This window comes from Haliotis rubra, unplaced genomic scaffold (genome assembly GCF_003918875.1).
Source record: "Haliotis rubra isolate DU_JTF1 unplaced genomic scaffold, ASM391887v1 Scf618, whole genome shotgun sequence".
Classification (NCBI taxonomy): domain Eukaryota; kingdom Metazoa; phylum Mollusca; class Gastropoda; order Lepetellida; family Haliotidae; genus Haliotis; species Haliotis rubra.
The window spans coordinates 114,022-140,385 of NW_025767322.1; the positions used below are offsets into that span (position 1 = coordinate 114,022).

The following is a 26,364-nucleotide window of genomic DNA, read 5'->3' on the forward strand; positions in this document are numbered from 1 at the left end:
AGTGCGTCATGTTGGGAAACTATGCTACACAAACATCCCATGTGGTATTGAAGGATGTCGGTCGACACACAACAGATTGTTACATGACAGTAACTGGGTTAAAACACAGACAAAGAATTATGTGAACTAAAGTAACAACTCTGAAGAACATAAAACGGAGAACAAACAAACAACAACAACAATGTCAACAACAAGAAAGGGATATTATTTTTCTTCACTCAGAACAGTTCCAGTTATTCTAAAGAATGGGTTGCGTAGAATAAAGGTCAATGCTCTTCTTGATGATGCTAGCACCCAAACATACATCAATGAAGACGTAGTATCAGAGTTAGGGGTCAAAGACAGACAGTATCTGTAATTGTTCTGAACAGCAAGCAGGAAACCTTTAATAGCATGGCTGTTGAAGTAGGTTTAGAAAGTGTTGATGGCTCGGTGGACATGGCAATATCCGCACTTACTACAACAAAGGTCACAGGGATGATGAAGGTCCTTGACTGGCAAAGACATGCACATGACTGGAACCACTTACGTGACATTGAGTTTCCAAAATTGAGCTCCAGACCAATTGTAGACATATTGATTGGCATGGATTATTTGGAACTCCATTGTTCTCTTAAAGATGTTTGTGGCCAGCCTGGTGATCCAATAGCAAGGTTAACACCACTGGGTTGGACGTGCATTGGTAAAGTGCATGATTCAGAAATAGATAACACACAAGTGACAGGCTCATTCTTTATTCACAATGCTAAAACAACAAGTGATGACAAAGAACTTGAGGCATTGGTAGATAGGTTTTGGGAGGTTGAATCCATATCAGGATCCAAACCTATGATGACAAGAGATGAGGAAATGGCTGTGAATGCTGTAAAAGAATCACTTACCCATGATTCAGAGAGGTACACTGTTGGTGTTCCATGGAAGGAAGGTTCAAAACTTCCTGAAAGTAATTATGATATTGCTTTCAATCGCCTGAAACAAATTGAGAAAAAGTTATCAAAAGATGTGACAATTCAAACAGCATATGAGGATGTGATATCACAGTATGAGAAAAAGGGATACATAAAAAAAGTGCCTGAAAAAGAAATCAAGAACAAATCCTGGTACTTACCACATTTTCCTGTTGTCCGGCCTGACAGAAATACAACAAAAGTACGGATGGTTTTCGATGCATCAGCTAAATGTGATAATGTGTCTTTAAATGATGTTGTGCAACAAGGTCCAAAACTGCAGAATAATCTGGTTGAAATACTGCTAAGATTTAGAAAACATCCAATTGCGATCATATGTGACATTGCAGAAATGTAATTTACAAATTCAGATTCCTAAAGGTGATCAGCCTTTCTTCAGATTTCTTTGGAGGTCCATGAATGTGGAGAAAGAACCAGATGTGTATGAATTTTCACGGGTAGTCTTTGGAATGAATTGTTCGCCCTTTCTAGCACAGTATGTTACACAGGAACATGCTAAGGCATGTGAGAGTCACCTTCCTTTGGCAGCAGAAACAGTTGCTAAATCAACATACATGGATGACACAATGGATTCTGTTGAGACAGAAGACAAAGCGCTAAAGCTTTATGATCAAATAAATGAACTGTGGACAACAGCTGGAATGCATGCCAGGAAGTGGGTCTCCAATTCATTGAAGGTACTTGAATGTATTCCAGTTGCAGATAGACTATCTGAAATTAATATCCAGATGTCTGAGCTGCCATCTGTGAAAGCTCTTGGGTTACTTTGGAACGCAGAGAATGATAAGTTTCAGTTCTGCTACAAACTTCCAAATGATCACTTCCACATGTCGAAGAGAGCTTTCTTGAGAGAAATTGCAAAGATATTTGACCCTCTAGGGCTTCTAGCTCCATTTACAATTAGGGCAAAGATTATTTTGCAACATATTTGGTTGTCTGGTGTAGGATGGGATGAAAAGATGCATCCTGAATTAGAAGAAAATGCATTTCAGTGGTATGTGGAATTGGCAGATTTGAAGTCGTTAAGTTTCCCAAGGTGGATAGAATTTAGCTCAGAGATAGCCATTCCATGTCTGCATGTGTTTGTAGATGCATCACAAGATGCGTTTGGCGCTGTGATATACCTGGTGAGTGGTCATGAAGATAGAATAGGTAGTCAGCTTGTTGCATCAAAAAGCCATGTTGCTCCAATCAAGACTGTCAGTGTTCCACGACTTGAGTTAATGGCCGCTGTTCTTGGAGTGAAACTACTTCTGGCTGTTGCAAAAGGACTAGACATGTCACCACATGATGCACAGATCTGGTCTGATAGCATGAATGTTTTATGGTGGATTAAGAACCACAGTAGAAGCTTTAAGCAATTTGTGGCCAATCGTGTAGGCTACATTCAAGAGATGACAAAACCTTGTCAGTGGATGCATGTGCCAACAAAGCTGAATGCAGCTGACATACTTACCAAAGGAAGTAAACCTGAAACTCTGGGCACAACAACATGGCTGCATGGTCCTGAGTTTTTAGCACATGATAAAAGTCAATGGCCAGAGCAGATAAATGCGTTCGAGAAGGTAGATCTGGAAAGGAAAACTGGAACAAGCTTCAAAGTTACTATGAATGTTCAACATGATGATGCACCATGGCGTTTAGATCCATGTAGGTTTTCTGACTGGAATAGACTTTGTAGAATCTTTGCATGGGTATACAGATTTCTAAACAACTCTCGTACAGCAAAATATATCAGAAGGAGAGACAATCTTGACCTAGAAGAGATTGAGGAGGCTGAAAGAAAACTAATAGCAAATGAACAAAAGGAAGCATTTCCTACAGAGTATATGGCACTGAAACAGAACAAAGGAGTAGCATCCAGTAGTAAGCTCATTGGATTGCAGCCTTTTCTTGATGAAATAGGGGTGATGAGGTTAAATGGTAGATTAAGGTTTGCAGAAGTACTGTCTTGGGATGCTAGGTTTCCCATCATTCTCCCCAGAAAAAGCTGGGTGACGAAACTGATCGTGAAACACTATCATGAAAAGTGTCTTCATATGGGAACCAACAGCACATTGGCCTCGTTGTCTTCCAAATTCTGGATTGTATCCTCAAGAGAGGAAATTCGCGAATGGGAACATGAATGTGCTTGGTGCAAAAAACAAAAGGCAAAACCAGCACAACAGCTCATGGGAAATCTTCCAAAGAGTAGAGTAGTCTGTTCAATGAGAGCATTTGTTCAAACTGGGGTGGACTTTGCTGGTCCGTTTGTAACTGTACAGGGTCGAGGTAGAAGCCGCCAGAAGAGGTATCTGTGTCTCTTCACGTGCCTTGCTACTCGTGCTGTACACTTAGAGATTGCTTTCGGACTAGACACAAATTCATTCTTGAATGCCCTGTTCCGCATGGCACATAGAAGAGGTTGGCCCAAGGAGATTGTATCTGACAACGGCACGAATTTCGTTGGAGCCGTAAAAGAGCTTAAAGAGCTGGTGAAATCTTTAGATTCTGACAGCATGAAATCAAAATTGGCAAACAAAGGCATTGTTTGGAGGTTTAATCCGCCAAATGCTCCTCACTTCGGAGGCATCTTCGAATCCATGGTCAAATCAGCTAAACGGGCCATTTATGTGGTACTTGGATCAAGTGATGTCACCGATGAAGAATTGATGACTGCCTTTACGGGTGTTGAAGCTCTGTTGAATTCGAGACCACTAACCTATCAGAGTGCCCACATTCAAGATGATGTTCCGCTCACTCCAAACCATTTTTTACATGGACAGCTTGGGGGAGACTTCGCTCCAGAAATAGATTCAACTTCCTTTGCGACCCAGAAGCGTTGGCGGAGAATACAGGAACTCATCAGGCATGTATGGAGGAGATGGATGAGAGAATGGCTTCCAACTTTGAATGTTAGGAAAAAGTGGGTCACGCCATCAAGAGATTTCAAAATTGATGATGTGGTTATTCTCGTATCACAAGATAACCCACGAGGAACTTGGCCTCTAGGGAGGATAGTGAAAACTTACCCAGGGAAGGATGGCCACGTCAGGGTGGTAGATGTTCAAGTTGGAAAGTCGAGGTTCACTCGACCAGTGACAAAGGTTTGTCCTTTGGAGTATAGCGACTGACTAAGATACTCTAGAAGATACCAGTTCATAGTGTAAATAGAACACAACGTTCAAGTGTTGTACAGTGATTGTTGTAAATAGATTGGGTATTTTAGTATTTATTTGGTTGTTTTGAGGATGCCTTACTCTAAATAAATGATGATAGACAGGGGTCTATCATAGAAGGGGGCATGTTCTGAAGGGTCCGTAAAGAACTGATGTTCTCGGACACAGTACGTGATAGTACAAATACACCTGAAGCGCGGCAAGGACATTAGCTTTTCATGCTGCACGAGATTCGCGAAGGTCGATCAGCGTATGAGACAGATGTAAAAACTTTCAGTTGTAGGCTAGTGACGGTTGTTAGTGGGTAACTCTCTCCAAGTGATAGCTAGCAAGTACAGATAAAATAGAAATAGAAACAGAGATAGTTGAGAGAATTATTCACTAACATTTAACACTTGCTAGGTAGACAGTTTCTTCATATTAAGTTTAAACTTCATTATTTATTAGCTTATTTCACATTTCTTATTGCATTAAAAAGGGGATTTCACGTTTAGTTGATTATAAGGGGATTTCACGTTTAGTTGTTTATAAGGGGATTTCACATTTAGTTGATTGAAAGGTAAGTCCAAATTTATGTAGTTTAGTTTAACTTCCACTGCACACCATAGATAATTTAGTTTAATTTCCACTGCGTAACAATCAGCAATGCAATAATATGTCATGAAGAAGTGATAATTGTGTTTTAATTATGTTTGATTTTTTGGTTGCATGTGACCTTTAACAGGTTTTCCATGATCTAACAAGATACATGTACATACTGAATGTTTCAAAATGCCCTTCTCCCAGCAAAATTCGTACTGCGTGTTATTGTTCATATTTTAACTCAACACTTAACTTATTTGAAAAAGTAGCCTCTATAAGTTTTCACAACAAATACCGTTACTTTTTAGTGTAAGATTAAGTCAATCTATATTCAGAAATGTGGAAAATGTCACACTCTACCTTTAGGCCACCTCTCTTGAACAGACGACATGGTCCTGAGATAATCCCCACAATTCACCAGACAGGAAGTGCACTGTCTGTACTGGGCCAGTACTAGGCTGGTACAGTATTTCGGTGCAGTATTTACGGTAACCACCAATATGTGGCCCAGTACAGTTTTGCCTGTAATGGGCCACTAACAGAAAACAAGCATTTGCCCAGTTCTGGCTCTATACTGTCGTACATTATGCCTGTATCAACAGAACGATGCCAGTACTGGCCCAGTTAAGTGATGTTAGCTGGGGCACCTGTAATTTCAACGTTGTTGCTTTTCATTTTAATGTTTTCTCTGAAACATAAATAAATCTTACATGAAGTAAAGCATATGCACATTGTGTCTAAAAATCAACTCACAGTATTTCCATGTAGTTTGTACAACTTTTGTAAATTTAAGAACTGTAGCCCTTAACCCACTAATATGAATTCCGAGTTCATTCGCATGTCACCCCACACACACTTCACACCACACCTTTATACACCAGCAATTATTCATCCCTAAGTGTTTGCATTTTTGTACAACTAATAGTATTTAATCAAACCAACCATGATCTAGCATTAGTACCTTCCTATTTTAGTATTCCTGTTTTAAGGTGTTACCAGAATTCAATATCTGTTTTTAGAATGGCACTTATGTCAGTGTTTCTCAAGACACCCCTGTATGGAGCTCAGCCTGCACCACACAAGGTTGTAGCTATGAAAAGGACATGGTGGTCGTTGATGACAAAGGTATCATTATATACTTAGTATAAAAAAAAAATGTTTAAAACATGATCAAAAGACACAATTGTGTTCACTTTGAACTACTGATTTTGTCTTACATCTTACAAACTATCTTAAACAACAAATGCTGCTCTTAAAACAAACTGTTAGCCAAAGTCTTATCATCACATGATTCAATCATTTCACTTATTCTGCTGTGTTTGCAGGAAGACAGCATATTCGGCGCTTTCAGTTCTGTAAATGTGAATTGGAGCCAATCACACTTATCAAGTTCAATCTCTGGCCAGCTTCACCAAAGCACCCAAAGCTGGCTTTCCACACAGACCTTCTCAGGTGGATTCACGGACTGTCAGTGGAATGTCATGTTTCTGTCAAAGGCTTTTGTGAAGCCCTGAGTGCTCGGCTCCCAAAGCAGCATCAAGGCTTTGTTTCTTTGGAGGTTAGTTCTTTCTGAGTTTATTCAATCCATGAAATTGCAGAAACGAAAGTAAAAGGCCAAACTGAGTGCATTTATTGTAGGTACAATTTATATGTTAAGAAGCATCACCATATAACAATTGAAAAATACTGCATCTCTTAAGTGTTGAGTCAGTTATGTTTACTATTACAATTTTCATTATATGGCAGATTTTCAGTATAGCTGAAAGAGGGAAAGGAACCAGTTTCCTATCATTTGCTTTCTCACGAGCCATTATAAATCATCTCATAGTGTAACCATGAGTTTTATTACAGAGAAATATTGGACACACTCATTATGACTTGTATCTCCATCACTTGGAATTTAATTCAGTACCGTTATGTATCTTCTAACTGATTAAGTAATAGGTTTGCAGTGAAAGAATATGTTGCTTTGTGGTTTCTCTGTATATTTTTGCAGGAGAGGTCCCATTACTGGATGGTAATTTGTTAGTTAGTATTAGCCAATCAGATTGATTAATGACGCGATTGTCACGTGATGATTTGTTTCAGTTTCATTGATTTATGTAACCCTTATCATTCCTGTGGTTAAATGTCTGTTAAAGTAATATACATTTATCATTGTAATACAATCATGTTCTCAACTGTGATATTTGTTTTCCTCTTTGGCTAGCTCTACTGTGAGTTTATGTTCAGTGGCATCTGTCCTTTTCTGTCTCTCCATTAATCTTATGTGTACTTTTACTATGATGAGGAGGGAAAGAAGAAGCTGACAAGTATACGTTTCTGGCTTACATGTTGCAAGTGCTACCAGTGACCAACATTTAAGACTTTGTTTATTTGCAACACACAGTGATGCACTGCTTGCAGTGCTTATGTGTGCTTGTGTGTGTGCGTGCCTGCATGCGTGTGTGTGTGTAATAAGTTTTCATGGGAAAAGAATATGCCAGTGTATACTGATATTGTCATAAATCTGTAGAACAAAATACAGTCCTTGAAAATGTACTGTAATGTTAATTGGAATTTTCCAGCTTATAGAGAAAGCATTAGAAACTTGAATTATTGTTACAGAAGCTCAGTGTTATTCTGGTCTTGTGGGGAAATAGTCTGTGTAATCCATATAATTGTGCGAGTGGATTTGTGGTACACCCCTTTACTACACCTTCACTCGTAACACTGTTCATATCATAGTACCTATTTTATTTGTTACCATGGCAGTATATTATTGGCATCACACAATTATCTCTTCCCCTTAATTCAGTACAACTGTGGAGGATGTTGCTTAACTTTGAGGTCAACTGAACAATCTACATGAGGAAGGTATATCTTGTTTAACTAAATCTTTGTGTAAATCATATTCATTTTTTTAACTTTTTTGTTCATTAGGTGAAGAGCATATATAAAGTTCTTATGAAAGAAACTTTGGAGGAATTCAGATACTTCCTGTACAACATGAACCATTTACACCAATTCCACCCTCAACTCAGTAATGGAGCAGAGTGTGCAGCCTGCTACAAAGTAGGTCATTTTAAATTTAATTTTATTACAAATCTGATTTTGTTATAATTAAAAAGCATAAATTTGAAAGGTTTGTGGTCTATACATAATTCTCAAACAAACAGTTTCTTTGTCAGTTGATGAAAACTAAAAATGTAACAAAAGTCACATATTTAATTAACATTAAGATTCATCACAGTGGAATATTAAAAAATAGCCAGTTTATACTTTTCAAATTTAACAAACTGTTAAAGGCATAGGTTTAGTATGTGGGAGCTGTTTTTAAATGTGCAGGTTATTAGCTGGCAGTATATAGGGGAGTGAGGTTTCCAAATTATTCATGTGAAGTTGGTTGACAGAATGATAGGTGGGTTGAACTGCACAAGTGTCAGCTACACACTTTTGGTAAACAAAAATATCTATAGTTGCTTCAAAAAGCATGTAGTATGTGGAAACACGTTGACTACAAATTAATTTTTAAAAAGGTTTGGTCAGATTTAGAGTAAAGTAAGAATTATCTACTTTAGCATTCACCATTTATCTTTATTATTGTAATTTCAGTTGCCAACAAAAATAATCAGCCTTGATGCTGATTTCCAGCTCGTCCGTAAGGTTTCCTCAGGCTATTCATGGGGAAAATCAAAACATACCACCTTCTTCCTTGAACAAGAAGAAGTTGATGAATACATGAAATCATACAGTGGTGATTCAAAAAAAACCTAATGTGGTAAGTGAAACATAGATATCCTCTGGTGAACTAGTGAACACTAGAATATGAATGGTGATAGTGTGTTAGAAGTAGGTGTTGTAATGTGAAGAATACTAGGGCTGAGAGGTAGAAGGGTGACCAGCGAGGTGGTGAAGGGAATGGAGGGGTAGGTATTGACACCTTGAGATATTAGGCTGAGTTAGAGAAGAACATTTTATCATTATTTTAATTTTATTAACTTTTATGTCTGGCAGGATTGCAGTGAATTCCAGGCAGGGAATAGTTTAAGAGCAAAAAATAAGACAGCAAAGCTTTCCGAAACCGCTGTATTTGGATCAGCCTGTAGGCATGACTTCCCCCAGCTTTTCTTCAGCCTCAAACATGGGGAAAGGTAAGCAATTATGTGTTTGCCTATTTTCATATTGGTCAATAGCATGGTGGTATTGTCACATTTTTAGCCAGATAACCTAAATCTCAACTATATTAATCTCATTCATGAAGAAATTTAAACATGATGTAAGTTCAGATTTACTTTGAGTAAAAACATTTTTCATGATGCTAAATATGAAAGGTACAGATTTACTTCTTATTGAGAGAGATATAATTATTCACACCAGTAATGAAAATTTATCAAAATCATAATTTATGAGGGAAATATTAAAAATCACGTATGATTAATGTCAATTAATACTTAAAGGCGCATTGTAACGCTTTTTTTTTATTTCAGCCTACATTGTATATATTAGGGCATATAGTGCCTTTAACTTGCCTAATACAAAATATTTCATTATTCTTATAGGTTAGGATACTCAGTTTTTCTTATTGAAAAACTTTGGGAGAAGACTCAAACGGGCACAAACTTGCATATCATGTATGACATCGCATGTGTTCTGCACAGCCACCTACAGGTATTATAAATCATAAATAACTTGTGTCAACTTTTTATTTAAAATAGCCACAGTCAGAAGAAGAAATTTATTTGCAAATCATTACAGCTTAGGCACCGTTCATAATTTAGGGCTGGGGGTGTTGGGTTGGTGGTTCATCCATTTTGTTCTAGGGAGGTGGGGGGAGGAAGCAATTTTGTACACATGTACTAGGTTGGGGGGTCAGCAATTTTGTACATCATAATATTAAAAAAGTATGCTTAAAAATTATAGGAAGGGGAGGGAGGTCATTTATTTTTTGTACATACATTTTACATTTTGGGTGGGTGGGGGTGGGGTCATTCACATTGTATATGCCTCTCCATAAAAATCATCATCATCCCCTACAGTCAAAATACTGCTAAGTTTTGAATACATAACTTGCAGCTTATATATACCTCTCTGTTAGCCAACTTAAGAAAATGCAGGTAGTGAATATCCAGCCAAACGTTGAAACAGTCTTTTCTTATTATCAGTCTGTGTGAATTATTATGTTCTCTTTTCAGAAAAGCCAACATCACAGTTACTTAGTTAACAAAATTAAGCTATCTGTGCCCATATTTCACAGCTATGGACATAAACGGTCTTGCCAGGTTTGTATTTTTGTATCATTTTAGTAATGCTATTCTTAAACAGGAACCCGTGAAGGTCCGGGTTAGAATGTACCTTCAGCAACCCATGCTTGTCGTAGGAGGCGACTAACAGGATCGGGTGGTCAGGGCCGCTGGCTTGGTTGACAGATGTCATTGGTTCCCAACTGCGCAGATCGATGCTCATGCTGTTGATCACTGGATTGTCTGGTCCAGATTTGATTATTTACAGACCGCGGCCATATAGCTGGAATATTGCTGAGTGCGGCGTAAACCTAAACTCACTCACTCACTCACTCACTTAAACAGGAAATGTGCTTATTATCAAAAGCATATATTGTCATAAAATACAAATTTATTTTCAAAGATATTGTACAGTCCAAGGAGGACAGAAGGAGTCGGCCTGTCAGATGGAGAAGGTCTTGAAAGACTGTGGTCGTACCTGGGCAAATTTGCAAATATCACAAAGGAAATGACACCGGAAAACAGGGTTGATCTCCTGAGTGATGCCCTTCTCCACTTTGGCCAAAACATTCAAGACAAATTTGGTGTGTATCAAACATATTGTGTTATCTTATTTCCATTGTTAGCTCAATGGCCCAACAATTTTTCTTTTTCACAAAAACTATGAAATATATGTACAGTAGGGGTGGGTATTGCCGTGAATTTTCATATTCCGATGCGAAAGCATATATTGTGATATGTATTGCAATATATTGCAAGATTTGTTTTTAAACAATAAAAACTACTTATATTATAGTTGAAACAAGGAAAAGAACAATTTAACATCAATACAGTGGTTACTAGTTTGAACTAGTTTCTCCACTCTCAAAAAAAGCCCTGAGCTTTTAGACAGCAACTTGACCTGGTCAGGCAGAGATCACTGGTCATTAATGAGTAAATATTTAAAACATTCAGATCCAAAACATTGCGAAACACTTGAACAAAAGTTTAGAAGTCAACTTCAAACCGAACTTAACTTGACTTCCGGTGTGAAAAACGGAAATATCCGAACATTTCCGAGTATTACGAAGTTTTCCGAATGTATGTCGAAATACCGGTTTTTGATCAGCGTATCGCAATACGTATCGATTTCATGTCTGAACCGCTTGTTGCAGATTACCTTATTTTTTTATAGTGAGCAATTCATCGGTCTCAAATTAAATCAAACGTCCTGTATAAATAATTGATATATTTCTGGTGGGCTCTCTAAGTTAAAAGGTTTCTCTTTCTGATGTATATGTTACATGTTGAGGCATATTTGTTATTCAATGTTTTTCGTGATGTTTGTTGTGTATTTGAACTGAAAATTAATCTGTACTGCTTTAATTTCAACTAGCAATAACTTTGGTCAGAAGACATGAAAAGGCCACTCAAATGGAGCTGTCAAGCAAGGCTGCTCTCCAGGATTTGCTGTCTTTTCAGCAAGGTATTCACATCAGTTTATGATTTGGAACTTGCCTTTATAGCAAAACAAGGAAACGTTTTCAGAATGTGTGTGTTGATGTTGAATTTAGTTCCTGAGAAATACATACTGTAAAAATATAGTAATTACTTCCTACAGGTGCTGATTTGGGTAGCATTGAAAGTGCCATAGAAGAGGAAAGATTGGCAGCAACACAAAAATCAGTTCCTGGTATATCACATTACATTTTTTAGTCTTTAACTTACATAATCAAGTCCCTTTATCATACAATTTAGAGTATTTCATTCTTTCTTTCAAAATGCTAGCAATCAACCGAATTACAATATGTTGAGGCAATTTAGTACAAATTTGATGTGACCATAAACAAGCAAAGTTAAATCACTTAAGTCCAAGTATGTTCAAACTGAGATGTCTAGTGGCTAGTAGGTTACAAACAAAATTCAAAATTAGATTGAACAAAGACAAATAACTAAAGTCAGCCTCTGTTTAGATGTTATCAATATGCCCATCGTTATTACCTGAATTCATGTTACTCAGTTATCAACTCACTGCTTCAATGGATCAATCAGCACTGAGAAATACAGAAAATAGTATTCTGCAAATATTTGCAAATAAATACACTAATCTTTGAACACTAAAAGGTACTATCTTTTCAGAACCCCTTTCCACTGAGGAGGAGTACTGTGTCACATCTGAAAATTTGGACAAGCTCAGGCAAGTATATCATACAACAAATACCTTACTTAACCATAATGGCCAGTGCGCAAAATAGTTTGCAAATTTTGTTTGGCAGGGTTTACTCCCATACGAACTACATCCCATTTGAACTACATCCCAAATTAACTACAGGGAATAATAAGGGATTAATTATCTGAGTAGAGGCACCCCTATGGCATGTAATGAGCACAGCCCATCAGCTCTCCTAGAAGAACTACATGCTTAAAATCCTATTGACCAGTAATTATTTTGTTGTAAAGGTAATCTAATAACCAGAAAGTAAAGGACAAGAGAGAAGGGTATATTGTTGTTAGTGAATGTTCTTGTATTCATATTATAAGAAAGACAAACAAACCACGCTTAGTATATTGGAGTAAAGGTATATTGTAGTAAAGGTGAAATATATACGAATGAGTACAATGAAAACTAAGTGTCGTCATAGGTGACGTATAACTGTAGTAGCCTGGTAGTCATCATGTGTATGACGTTACAGTTAGTGACACTAGGTAATATGTAATAGGTATATAAGACATCTTCTTAGGTAGTTGAAAATACTGTTCATAAAGCAGTAAAAGTCCCAAGAGAGACACTTATGAAAACAACAGAAACAAATACAGAGATGGACATTCTTCCATTTGTTTGTACCTTCAATCTACATAACTACAATTATGCCCATTATAAAAGCAAATCTTGCAAATTTTTCCTTATCCTGACTCATGCTATTTTGCTTGTCTTCATCTTCTTGCAAACACAGTGGAACACTTGTATCTCCCAATTAGAAGCTCCTTCAATGTAAAATCACCTAATTAGTACTCACCAAGAGTTGCCTCCCTCCTAGCCATTTCGCTGCTGAAGGAGCAGGCCACCTCTTCCCACATGTATCACTCTCTCCTTCTTCGCCCAGTGAGCAGGGCGCGGAGAGCTCTGTGTCTCCCTACACATTACACATTATATCCTTTGGTTATTCACCTCTCATAGACTTCTATAGAGGTGTAGCTAGTATCCTTCAACATAATGCATTGATATTTATTCGTGTTTCTACTGTTTTATTCACGGGACGCCGTATTGGTTCAGTAGATTGCGTTGATGAAAATCTGCACTATTTGTAAATTACGTTTTTCTGCTGCTGACCCGCATTTAATATGCCCTAGTTGTACTACGCCATGCTCTACTGTTTTTCACGCTGCAATTATTGTACTAATTTATCCAATTCTGCCTTTGATAAATATATATTTTGCATCTTGAGACGCGCAGCTAATACATTGCTAATACACTGGAGCCCCTAGCCTGTCAACTGCTGTCAGACGACCCCCTCCCGCTAGAGTTACCCTCGGAGGAGAGGCGTGGGACGCAGTCCGCTATCTCCAAGGAGCAACCTGCATCCCCGGACATCCCGCCGTCGCAGCCAAAGACTAGGAGGGCTTCCACGTCGTCACAACGCAGACTCCGCACCCCCAGGGCTACATCCACGTCCAAGGGGAAATCAACGAAGTCCAGACGAACTTTCTCAGCCGAGATTGTTCCCGTTGCAGAGTTGGGCCTGTATGATGATCAACCAATCATCATACCTGATTTACGTCGGAAGAAGCGGCCAGTGTCGGCAACTATAACATCAGCGCAAATCAGCACGCAGTCTGAGGCACCTACACTGATGTCAGAGAATCTTCCTGAGGGTCCCGTCGCTACCATCGTAGAGAAGGCAGCAACTACTTCAGCGCAGACCGTCCCAGACGACCTGATGAACCACATAATGAAGTTGATGGAGGATCGCTAGGGTCTACAGAGGCATCCACCCCTGAGCCTTCGTGAAGATCCCAACATAGACATCACTTCTGAGGGACCCCCAGTCAGCGTAGCTACTACAAAACCAGCGTCGAAAAAGCCACCTCCCACGAAGGGCAAGCCAGCCCGCCTCCAAGGACCCTGATGCTCAGCATTCACGGAAGGCTTCCACGAAGGACGACTTACATCACCTACCTGGGACCATCATGACCAGAGAGGAGGTTCGCGAAGCAAGATCCTCTCATCCCATGACACCGACTCAGACTCTCAACCTTCACGAAGGTTAAGTCGTCACTCTCCAGGACCGGACTCAGATGAAGCTTGCGAAGGTCTTCCCCTAAGGGATCCTACTACCGCGCCCAAGTCATCTTCATCTAGAAGATCATCAAAGGGATTCACCGAGAGCTTGTGAAGCTACCAGCGTTCACCAAGGAAGTCTCCGCCGGAAGGTCATCACATAGACGCCGCTCGTCAGTCCGTTCACCACGTCGTTCTCCTCGCCGGTCTCCATATCGATCGCCTCATCGATCACCTCATCGATCCACTTACAGATCACCACATCGGTCATCTTACAAGTCCTCACGGAAAACCCCAGACAGGTCTCCGTTGACGCCACCCGGCAGAGATGTACATGAATACAGGACTCCACCTCAGTCACCATCGGAGGAGCATCAACGTCTTATCTGCGACCCGACGTCAGAAGATGATGGTATCGTATTTTCCGACGCAGAAATTAGATACTGGATGGTGAATAACCTGGAACTATCCTCCCCGTCTAAGAACGAGAACTCAGCCCACACATATCTTATGAAGGAAGATGATGCTTCACCTTACCTCTGATTGACCCGATAGCAGCGGTACCATCTAATCTGGATACAGCCTTTAGTAAAGCCACGAAATCACAGACACCGCATGTGCTGCATTTCAACGCTAAGAAGTTTGCAGGTCATAACATGGACCCCTTTCTCAAGGCACAAGATATTGATGATAACTATAAGATGATCAGCGATGCCAAGTCCAAGACTTACAGAATAGACGACCGCAAGCTAGTCCAGATGGAAACCATGTCAAGGAGGATGTTCTTTGGTCTGAACAGGGTGCCGTTCCACTAACCGATCTTATCTAAGATCAATCTTAGCAAGTTACGCCAATTTTACAATCGTCTTAGCTAAAAGTTACACCCGTTCCACTAACCGATCTTACGATCCGATCCAAGCTTAGATCGAGACTCTTTCATGCGAGAGATAGAGGAATGCAAGGCACGAGTTATCTCCCTTTGCATAATCTAGCAAATGATAGAAAGTAGTTAACGAACCAACTGAGTGAGTGAGTGAGTGAGTGAGTGAGTTTAGATTTACGCCGCACTCAGCAATAGTCCAGCTATATGGCGGCGGTCTGTAAATAATCTAGCTAAGATGCATAGCGTTCACTAACATGGCGTTCATGTTAGTGAAGCTATGTATCTTAACTATAAAATCAGTCTGGACCAGACAATCCAGTGATCAACAGCATGCGCATCGATCTGCGCGGTTGGGAACCGATGACATTAATGTCAACCAAGTCAGCGAGCCTGACCACCGATCCCGTTAGTGGCCTCTTCGACAGGCATGGGTTATTGAAGTTCAATATTCTAACCCAGGCCTTCATGGGTATTTTCCAACCAAGTGTAAAACGTGGAGAAAAAACTGAGAGCAAAATATTAGGGTAGTAGGCACCTTGGTTTCAGGTGCAAGTCGTGAGAGCGCTGGGTATCAAGCATAATATAATAATAATAAATGCATATTTATAGTGGCCTATTCCACATCCTTGGGCATGCTCAAAGCTATGTACAGATAATTTACACGAGAATATTTACAGCCGAGATTATAAGTAATATACTGAGAACAGGTTTTAAGTCTGGACTTCAAAAATGTCAATTGTGTCAGGGAGCTTTTAATATGTGCCTGAACCTTGTCAATCAGAATAAACAAGGTGTGACGAGGCTATAGCGATATGTAGAATCTGTCAGTGGTCTTGAATAACAACGCACCTGCCTTTAGAATCCCCCACCAAATATGCGCAGTGAAATCAAACATATTTGTATCTTTTTGCTTCAGAACATTTGTTCACTTGGCGGCTGTCCCTATTCTTAACCATGGCGTTGCAATATTGTTGTACAAATGTGTTACACCCGACTTCATTTCGGTTGTGTTCCCATGGCGACAGTGGTCAGACTGGCCTCACATTTGTAAGGCTTCAGTGCAGTGTTTGTTTACATCACAGAAATATACAAATTCATTTCATGGGGACTTTGGGGACGCGCTTGCGTGAAATGCTCAGCTCTTATTTTTTCACATAGAATAGGAAAGCCACCATTTTGGTTTCTCTACGACTGATTTTAGCTATCCTAAGTTGGTCATGAGCAACTTAGACTTTGAATCTTAACTTTACGATTGACTTAGGTAAGATTGGTTAGTGGAACGGTATGCCGATCGTAACGTCACGTTAAGATTGGGATTTTAGGGGTTTACGATTGGTGTAGGGCTAAGATCAGTTAGTGGAACGGCTCCCAGATCAAGAACGGTCAACGAAACTCTCCTCACGAAGTTCAGAGATTCTACATCTGAGGACGACAGGATGATTTACTCGGCCCTCCTCATGCAGAAGAAGGACCAGCAATTCCTAACGGATCACTTGACAGCAGTATCCGCAACTATAACTATGGCTCGTCGTCAAGGTCTCCTCGCCTCCTGTAATTGGGGTGATCAGTTCACTGCGTCACTCTACACAGCCCTGTGGTCATCACCGTCAATCTTCGATGGAAGCATAGACAAAGTCTCTAAGGAAGTCTCTAAAGACTCAAGAGAGGTACTCATGATAAAGTCGATGGATACGCTAGCCAGCGTCATCAGGCAAACCGCCCAGAGGTACTCAGGCAAATCGAAGTTCTCCGGTCTACAGAAAGCAAGGGACAGGAAGATGGCAAGTGTAAGAGGAGCAAAGAGTCTTTTCGCCGCCCATCACGGCAATTACGGGGAGTATCTGGAAGAGGCAGGGCACCCAGAGGCTCCTGCAACTATAAGCTTGATGAAGGACAGGTTGAACGACTGGAGTCTTCCACCCCCAGCCGTTCCAGTACAACCCATCACAAGTGGGTGGACGCCTTCAACTGCACTGGGAAAAGCTGGGGGATTCCCTGCAGGATCCATATGTCTCCAACATCCTACAACATGGATATCGAATCAATTACAGGCCACGCCTCGGCTGACAGTCATCCCCGAGGTTCGACTTCCAGACTCTACAACTAATAGAAGTTAAGAGAAGCTGTATCAAGCGCTCCTAACCAAACAGGCCATAGAAGTACTGGACCAAGTAAACATCGAACCAGGCTTCTACTCCCCAGTTTTCCTAGTGCCCAAGAAAAATTCCAAGGAGAAGTTTCGTCTCATCTACAATATGAGCACGTTCAAGCAGAGACTATCTCGCAAACCGCCAGCGTTTAGCATGATACATCTACCACAACTCACGGCACTTAATTCGTCCCAGAGACTACATGGCCAGTATAGATCTGCAAGGCGCATATCTACACATCCCGATACATCCGACTCCAGGAAATACCTACGGTTTACACTAGAGACGGGCTGCATTACCAATGAAAAGTATAACCTTTTGAAATCTCATCGGCCCCTGGTTATTCACAAGTGAAGTGACGAACCTATCGTCTCTTACCTACATCGTCTAGGACTATGCAGTCGCGTTCTACCTCTATTGACGGGATACAAGTGGATCCAGATCCACAGCATCTCAGACTACAGTTAAACTGCATAATCAAGCTACTAACACAGCTAGGATGGTTAGTAAAATCTACTCCAAGTCGGACCTAGAACCTACACAAGATCTGCAATTTCCCTAGGCATTCGATTTCTCACGGCACAGAATCGTATCGTAGTACTGGAGGACCGATGGATCAAGATCCAACAAACAATCCCTCAAGCCTTACTCTCGCTACCACTACCACTCGACAATGGCAGAGCCTGTTGGGTCTACTCACGCCAGCTCAAGACATGACAGTCAGAGGCAGACTACAGTTATGTCCGTTACAGGTCCTCATCAACACTCATCTCGTGACCCTCAACCATTCAGTCTACCAAACACGTCAAACCTCACCTACTATGGTGGACCAAGAGATCAGAATGTTTGCGAAGGCATCTATTTAATAGGAGCCGAATTCAAAACCCATCTCTATGTAGGCCCAGCGTGTCGCTCCAAGGTTGGGGAGCACACCACCGCCAACAGGACGGCATCAGGGTTATGGAACCAGCAAGAGAGCAAGCTGCACGTAAACATGCTAGAAATGAAAGCAGTAATCAGCGCCCTACTACATTGGAGCATCTGATGATTCACACAGACAACTCAACAGTGGCGTTTTATGTAAACAAACAAGGCTCAACCAGGTCCCCGAACCTATTGACTCTATGTTTTCAATTGTTCGATCTAATCGACAATCTCAACATACATGTCAGAGCATGTCACATTCCAGGAGCCAAGAATGTAATAGCAGAGCAGCTCTCTCTCGCCACACCTACCATCGCCAACAGAATGGATGCTCCATACAGAGATATTTGCACAAATTATCAAGAAAATAGGAGCTCCACTAATAGACCTATTTGCCACTCGCTTCAACAATCAGCTGACAACATTCAGATCACCAGTCCCAGACCCACTAGCATGGGCAACGGACGCACTAAGCATATCGTGGAAGGACTCAATGCGTACACGTTTCCGCCGCCAGCGTTAATCCCACAGGTGTTACAGAAAATCAAGCAAACTGGGAGCCTCCATATGGTTTGGTCGCGCCCTACTGGCCAGCGAGAATGTGGTTTCCAACTCTTTTTCAAGAAATCGGACAACCAATACTACAACTTCCAAAGCGCTCGAGCTACTAATACATCCTCACACCAAACAAGCGCACGGAAGGCCAGAAGCATTCCAACTTCACGTATGGACTGTATAAAGGCGTGTCTAAACAAGAGAGGTTATTCAGCCAGAGCGGCGAAAGCAGTCACGCTTGCTTTACGCAACTCCACACGCAACTTGTACGACGACAAGTGGCAGAGCTTCGAAAATTATGCTGCAAAGAAGGGATTTACAGGTAGAAATGCTACACATCCACAAGTGGCTGACTACTTATGTTACCTGCGACAGACTGAACGTCTAAAAGGCTCGACATTGTCAACATATCTCGCAGCTCTAAGTTCAGTGATAACTATGAGAACGGGTGTCAAGTTAACGAAAACGCGAGAGTTACTGGCCTTGCTACGTTCATTCCACCAATTGGAGGACCAGAAACAGAGATTTCGCGCTCCAGCATGGGATCTAAATGTAGTGCTCCAACACCTCACAAGTGAGGCCTATGAACCACTGGAATCAACATCATTTGAATTGCTGACACAGAAAACATTGTTCCTGTTATCCCTAGCAACAGCAGCCAGGATGTCAGAAATTCACGCACTAGATTACGAGAGAACACGGTTCGATGACAATCATAACATCGTGCATATGGGACTACGCTGGGATTTCATCGCCAAGAACCAGTTGCCAGGTCAACCAGACAGATTATTCCACGTCCCAGCTCTCTCATCAATTCTCGGACCTCATGATACGCTGGATCTATCATTATGCCCAGTCAGAGCACTGAAAATATATCTACGACGATCCAAACTGAGGCGACAAAAACTCAAACGGTTATTCATCCCTCTATCGACAGCTACACAGACTGAAGTCTCACGTACAACTATCTCGATTTGGATCAGAACTGTCATACTTCGCGCCTACAAGGCTGCAGGACTCGACCCTCCAAGAGCATCTAATCCCCATGAAATTAGAGCACTGGCTTCAACACTCGCTCTACACGGCAATTGCTCTTTGAATACCATCATGGAGGGCTGCTTCTGGAGATCCGACATGGTGTTGCTAACCACTATCTGAGAGATATCACCACCGAGGACGTCTCAGGTATTCACCAATTCGGTCCCATGGTCCTCGCACAGCAGTTGACAGTCCCTCGGAGAAGATAAGTCAATCTTACGAGAATTTTACTGCTTATTTCACAACAGCACTATATAGCTAATAACTCCACGAAGTTTATGCTATCATATATTTTAGCTTAAGTCCAATTGTAGTCTTAAGCTCAGTACTATATCTGTTATATCATAACAGTATCATTTAGCTAACAACTCTAGGAAGTTTATGCTATTATAATTATCAAGCTTAAGTCTATCTTAGTCTTAAGCCTAGTATTGACGTTGTACATACTTGGTTTTAACTTCTCAAGTAGGAGTAGTTTAATTATGTTTATCATAATATATATATATTGTAGTAACCCATATATGGCAGCTGGTAAACTTAGCAGCAGGAATTTATCAATTCAGTGCCATTATGAAGTTCCCGTAGGGGTTATTACAGTTATCAAATCACTAATTATCTAAATCCAAAGTATTCTGCTTCCCACCTCCGTATCCGTAGGATTCTACAAGCAAAATAGATTGAGTCAGGATAAGGAAAAATATGTAATTTTCTGAATAAAATTGATATTTTATACTTATCCTGACTCATGAGGTAAGCCCTCCCATCCTCCCCACATAACATTTTGGATTTCCCTGAAAATTCAAGTGTTGGGCTCGCTATATAAGGAGAGAGTGATACATGTGGGAAGAGGTGGCGCCCACGTTCCCGCGCAAATGGCTAGGAGGGAGGCAACTCTTGGTGAGTACTAATTAGTGATTTTACATTGAAGGGAGCTTCAATTGGGAGATACTGTGTTCCACTGTGTTCGCAAGAAGAAGAAGACAAGCAAAAGAGCATGAGTCAGGATAAGTATAAAATATCAATTTTATTCAGAAAATTACATTTTTGTATGAAAGTGATACTATGAAAAAAGATTTATCAGTCAGTGTAACAAAATGTCAAACACCTCGATGTGGAACTTGTTCAATCATAACTGAAGACTGCAAATTTACATTTTGTGGAGGCAAACTATTTACTATCAAAACCATCATAAACTGCCGCATCAAAAATGTTATATATGTTTTATTTGTTTTGTGTTTGGCAAATCCATTAAGCAGATGCAGGTGACAGCAGGTAGTTAATCTGTGCACCGGACCATCACATGTGTTGTTTTAAGCTGTAGGTCTTATGGGATGTAGTTCTTATGGGAGGACATCTTTGGCAGTCGGGCAGCTATGCCTGAGAGTTACTAGCCCACATAACAATATGTGGGCCAGTGGCTATTTCGCATACTGGTGATGACATGTTCAGGTGAAAGGTCAAGGTAACACTCTTAAGTAAATTCAGCCTTTGGAAGAAATATTATGCAAATGGAAGTACAGATACTTGTAAGAACCTGGATGAACTTGCTGTCTGGAATTAAATTACATTCCCTTACATAATATTGTTCACGACATCAGAGATTAAAATTTTGACTGACATTTGTTCTGCTGGCTGAAGCTTACATTTTACTGATTGCAGGACTGGATTATTATTATTTTTACTAATTATTCAGCATTAACAAATTGCTTCCTCTGATATAACAGCACAATGATAGATATGTAAACTCTAGTGAGTGGTTGATACTTTGCACCATTTAGTTTACTTAAGCTTAAACATACTTTGTTGTGTAATATTTCATTCTTTTTTATCCAGATCTCATAATGTGAGAACAAACATAAAACAAGAGCAAAGGTATGTATCTCATATTGCATAATGATATATGTGCCTGATACATTCACTCATTGACTCAACTGACTTAGTGTTTTAAAATAAGACATTTTGTTTAAGGTTGTATGACTTGGGTTGAAAGATGCATGTTGTCCTTATTGTTTCAGATTGGAGAACAAATTGGAAAGGCTTAAGACAAAGAAGAACCTTCGTGATTTGACACCTGGAAGTGAACGGTTCATTACCCTTCTTTAATCAGCACATATGAAACAGTCAAAATCCCTCCTAACAAAACTGAGGCACCAGTGTATTGAAAAAGTCTGTATTTGCAGGAACTCAACAGAAAGTATTCACGTAAGGTTATTCATAAGCCAGTTCATTGGCTTTATCTCAGTTTTTTAAAACCATTAAATAATGACATTATGTGACTTTGGGCTTAAGACATGCTTTTATGATTTATATATACTGGACAAAAATAGTAAGGGATGTATGTAAATTTTTAAATTATGAATAGTGATCTATTTATTCATTGACACACTGATAAAATATAAATCATAAACACACCAATATCCCTAACTTATTTTGTCCAGTATATTTTTCCTCATATGTATTGCTTTATTTCCCTTTCCTCCGAAGGTTGAGTGGAAACCTCAGTCCCTATGTTCCCCAGAACAGGCAAAAGTTTACCCAGCCAAACAGGGCTCTTGCCTTCTTCCTGCCAATATTCTCACCTGACCAGCGGACATAATGTCACTCTCTCCTTCATCGCCCACCCGGACTAATAAGCTAGATTACGAACAGAAATTTGCATAAAGCTTGAATAAACAAATGGTACCAGAGAAGGGTAGCAGACAATTTTTTTTATATAGAGTTACCTGCACTGGCATTTATAACAGTTCTTAAAAGCATTATATGGTTTCACTGACAAACCTGATTTCTAAGGTTAGCTTTGATGATGCTATGTCCTTGAGCTGCTTGATTGAATACGAGCTTGGGTTGGAAAGGATGACACCATCAGGCATACCAGTGATGTGAATCTGCTGTTCACCAGAAGATATGGCCATGTAAGGAACTCGTCCTTTTCCATTAGCATTCTCTGGAATGGACATATTACATCAAAATGACATTTGCTATGGTGTATATTCCATAAGGGGGTTTGATAAAATATTGATACATATTCAAGGTCATTTCTGTTTGGATTTGGTTCAAACAAAAGTAGCGGTCACAGAAGGCATCATATCAAGCATGGAGTTTATCATATTTTTTCTTATCCTGACTCATGCTCTTTTGCTTGTCTTCTTCTTCTTGCGAACATAACTTGTATTTCCCTAATTGAAGCTCCCTTCAATGTAAAATCACTAATTAGTACTCACCACGAGTTACTTCCCTTTCCGAATGCGCAGGAAAGGAGGCGCCACCTCTTCCCACATGGTTCACTCTCTCCTTCTTCGCCCAGTGAGCAGGATGTGAGAGCGCCTGTGTCTCCCTACACACTATATCCTTTGATTATTCTTATTTAGTTACCTCTTTTAGTCATCTATAGAGGTTTAGCTAGTATCCTTCAACAATCATGTATTGATATTTATTCGTATTTCTGCTGTTTATTCACGGGACACCGTGATTGTTCAGTAGTTTACGTTGATGAAAATCTGTATTTTTCCTTATCCTGACTCTTTTGCTTGTCTTCTTCTTCTTGCGAACATAATGGAAACACTTGTATCTCCCTAATTGAAGTTCCCTTCAATAAAGAAATCACTAATTAGTACACCACGAGTTACCTCCCTTCCACAAGCGCGGGAACGAGGGCGCCACCTCCACCCATGTGCCTCACTCTCTCCTTCTTCGCCCAGTGAGCTGGACGTGAGAGCACCTGTGTCTCCCGACACACTATATCCTTTGATTATATTTAGTTAGTTACCTCATATAGGCATCTATAGAGGTTTAGCTAGTATCCTTCAACAATTATATATTGATATTTAGTCGTGTTTCTACTGTTTATTCACGGGACGCCGTGTTTGTTCAGTGGATTACGTTGATGAAAATCTGTACTGTTGCAGATTACGTTTTTATTCTGCTGCTGATCCGCATTTAATATGCCCTAGCTGTACTGCGCCATGTTCTTTTTATTCACGCTGCAGTTGCTGTACTAATTTATCCAATTCTGCCTTTAATAAATATTTACTTTGCGTTTGAGACGCGCAGCAGATAGGTCGCGTATGCAGAGTCTAGCCATGACTGATACACCTGAACCCCTCGCCAGTCTACTGCTGTTGATCGACCCCCCTCCCGTCTGGTGTTCCGCTAGAGTGGTGGAGAGGCGTGGGACTTAGTCCGCCGTCTCCAAGAAGCGTCCTGCTTCCCCAGACATCCCGTCGTCGCTGCCGAAGACTAGAGGGCTTCTACTCAATGCAGACTTCGCACACCCAGGGCAGCGTTGTCCTCTGAGGGGAAATCAACGAAGTCTACTAGGACTTTCTCAGCCGAGATTGTTCCCGTCGCAGTTTTGGGCCTGTATGATGATCAGCCGATCATCATACCTGATGTACATCAAAAGAATGACCGATGTCGGCAACAGTGATGTCAGCGCAGATCAACATGCAGCCTGATGTATCAACGCTGATGTTCGATGATCTTCCTGAGGGTCCCGTCGCTACCAACGCTGATAGGGCAGCAACTACATCGTCGCAGATCCCCAGCGCAGATCTTCGAAGATCAGCCCAGGGCTGCGTCGACCTCTGAGGGGAAATCAACGAAGTCTACTAGGACTGCCATGCAGCCTGATGTGTCTACACCGATGTCGGACGATCTTCGAGAGGGACCCCCCGTCAACGTAGCGGCCACCAGATGTACAGCCTTCGCCTTCGCGAAGGCTCCAACGTAGATGACATCCCAGAGGGACCCCCCATCAACGTAGCGGCCACGACGAAGCCACCTTCGCGGAGGAAGTCACAGACCACCTCGACGAAGGACCCAGATATACAGCCTTCGCGAAGGCTTGATAGATCATCACCTACCTCGGCTTCATCCTTAGATTCGGACTCGGACCACCAGACTTCACGAAAGCCTTCGCGAAGGTCAAGTCGCCGTTTCTCACGACCGGACGCAGAGGAAGCTTCGCGAAGGCCTTCACAAAGGGCACCTTTATTAGGCTCCAAATCATCTTCGTCCAGAAGGACATCGAGGGATTCCACAAGAGCTTCGCGAAGCTATCAACATTCACCTCACAGATCTCCGCGAAGGTCAACCCACAGACGCAGATCGTCAGGACGTTCACCAAGACGCTCCCCTCGCCATTCTCCATGCCGATCACCTCGCCGTTCACCGCGCCGATCTCCTCGTACATCACCACGTTGATCTCCTCGCAGGTCACCACACAAATCTTCACAGACACCTGGTACAGTGGTAGAAGCACACAGTCCACCATCTGAAGAGCATCAACCTCTCATCAGCAATCCTGTGGTAGAGGATGATGGAGGCATCAATTTCTCAGACGCTGAGATACGTTATTGGATGGTTAACAACCTAGACCTTTCTTCACCTTCCAAGAGTGGTAACTCGGCGTATACTTACCTGATGAAGGAGGACGATGCAGACGCCATCACCTTATCTCCGATCGACCCGATTGCTGCGGTGCCACAGAATTTGGACACAGCCTGCCATAAAGCCATGAAAGTTCAAACGCCACACCATGACGAGGCGTATGTTCTTTGGCCTTAATAGATCTAGAACGATCAATGAGATTCTTATCACCAGATTTCGTGACACGACTTCTGAAGTTGATAGGATGATCTACTCGGCCCTACTTATGCAGAACCAGCAAGAACCACACCCTGTAGAACACAGAGGTCGTTCGTGAAGCAAACGCTCATATATTGATCGGACTCTAGACACTTCGCTAAGGAAGTCCCAGGCCGCCTCCGCGAAGGAGCTAGAGCCTCACCAGTTACAAGGGACGTCGCGGAGGAGTAGCGCCCGCCGACCCCACATCCTGTTGAACACAGAGGTCGATTCGTGAAGCAAGCTCATATATATATACTGATCGGGCTCTGACTCGATACCTTGGCGAAGGTCGCGAAGGCTAAGTGGCTCCAAGGCTACTTCACCCAGAAGATCTAGAAGGGATACTTCGAGAGCTTCGCGAAGTCTCCGGCGTTCACCGAGGAAGTCTCCTCCAAGGTCTCCATATACTAGCCACTCGTCATATATAGCCCACTCGTCAGTCCGTTCAAGACATCGCATAAGTTGTCTATCAACTATATGCCATATGCCGTCTATAAGCCTATGCGAAGACAATTGCACAGGCTATTTACAACACAGAACGTCGCTGTATTAATTAGTCAACGACGTTTCATAGATCTTCACAGGAATCAACTTTTCCGTATAGATTGCTAGTATATGCAATCCCGACTACGATCACGATTATCTACATGCGTCACCATTACGCAGATCTGCAGACAATTCAATATTGAAATTGAACAGCAGCCTTGTTACAGCGAGTATAACTCATAATCGTCAACGGTTTCTGAGAAGAAATATGTACAACAAGTTCAGCTTAATTCTACAATTATGACGATACATTCATGTATACAGTCTACAAGCTGACAACTTGCAAGTTTTATTGTACCTTTATATAAGGAAGTCGGAATTATCTTCAAGACTGAAGTTACTTTAACGACAGCCAGGAAAATAACCTACCCAGCATTAATATTACAGAGCGAGGTATTTCGCGCTGGAGGTTTCGCGCGTTTACCATTAACCCTCGAAACATGTGGTCATTC

The 26,364-nt window shown here is 41.2% G+C and overlaps 2 protein-coding genes across 2 annotated transcripts; both read left to right on the forward strand.

Moving 5' to 3' along the window:
- Positions 1-1,696: 1,696 nt before the first annotated feature.
- Positions 1,697-4,081, forward strand: LOC124256092. Its single transcript, XM_046690023.1, has one exon. It carries the CDS (start codon positions 1,697-1,699, stop codon positions 4,079-4,081), a length of 2,385 nt encoding a protein of 794 aa, XP_046545979.1.
- Positions 4,082-5,288: 1,207 nt separating this feature from the next.
- Positions 5,289-8,796, forward strand: LOC124256103. Its single transcript, XM_046690045.1, has 5 exons — positions 5,289-5,833; positions 6,034-6,266; positions 7,631-7,762; positions 8,303-8,468; positions 8,705-8,796. The coding sequence occupies exons 1-4, from the start codon at positions 5,812-5,814 to the stop codon at positions 8,462-8,464; spliced, it is 549 nt and encodes a 182-aa protein (XP_046546001.1). The 5' UTR covers positions 5,289-5,811; the 3' UTR covers positions 8,465-8,468; positions 8,705-8,796.
- Positions 8,797-26,364: the final 17,568 nt, after the last annotated feature.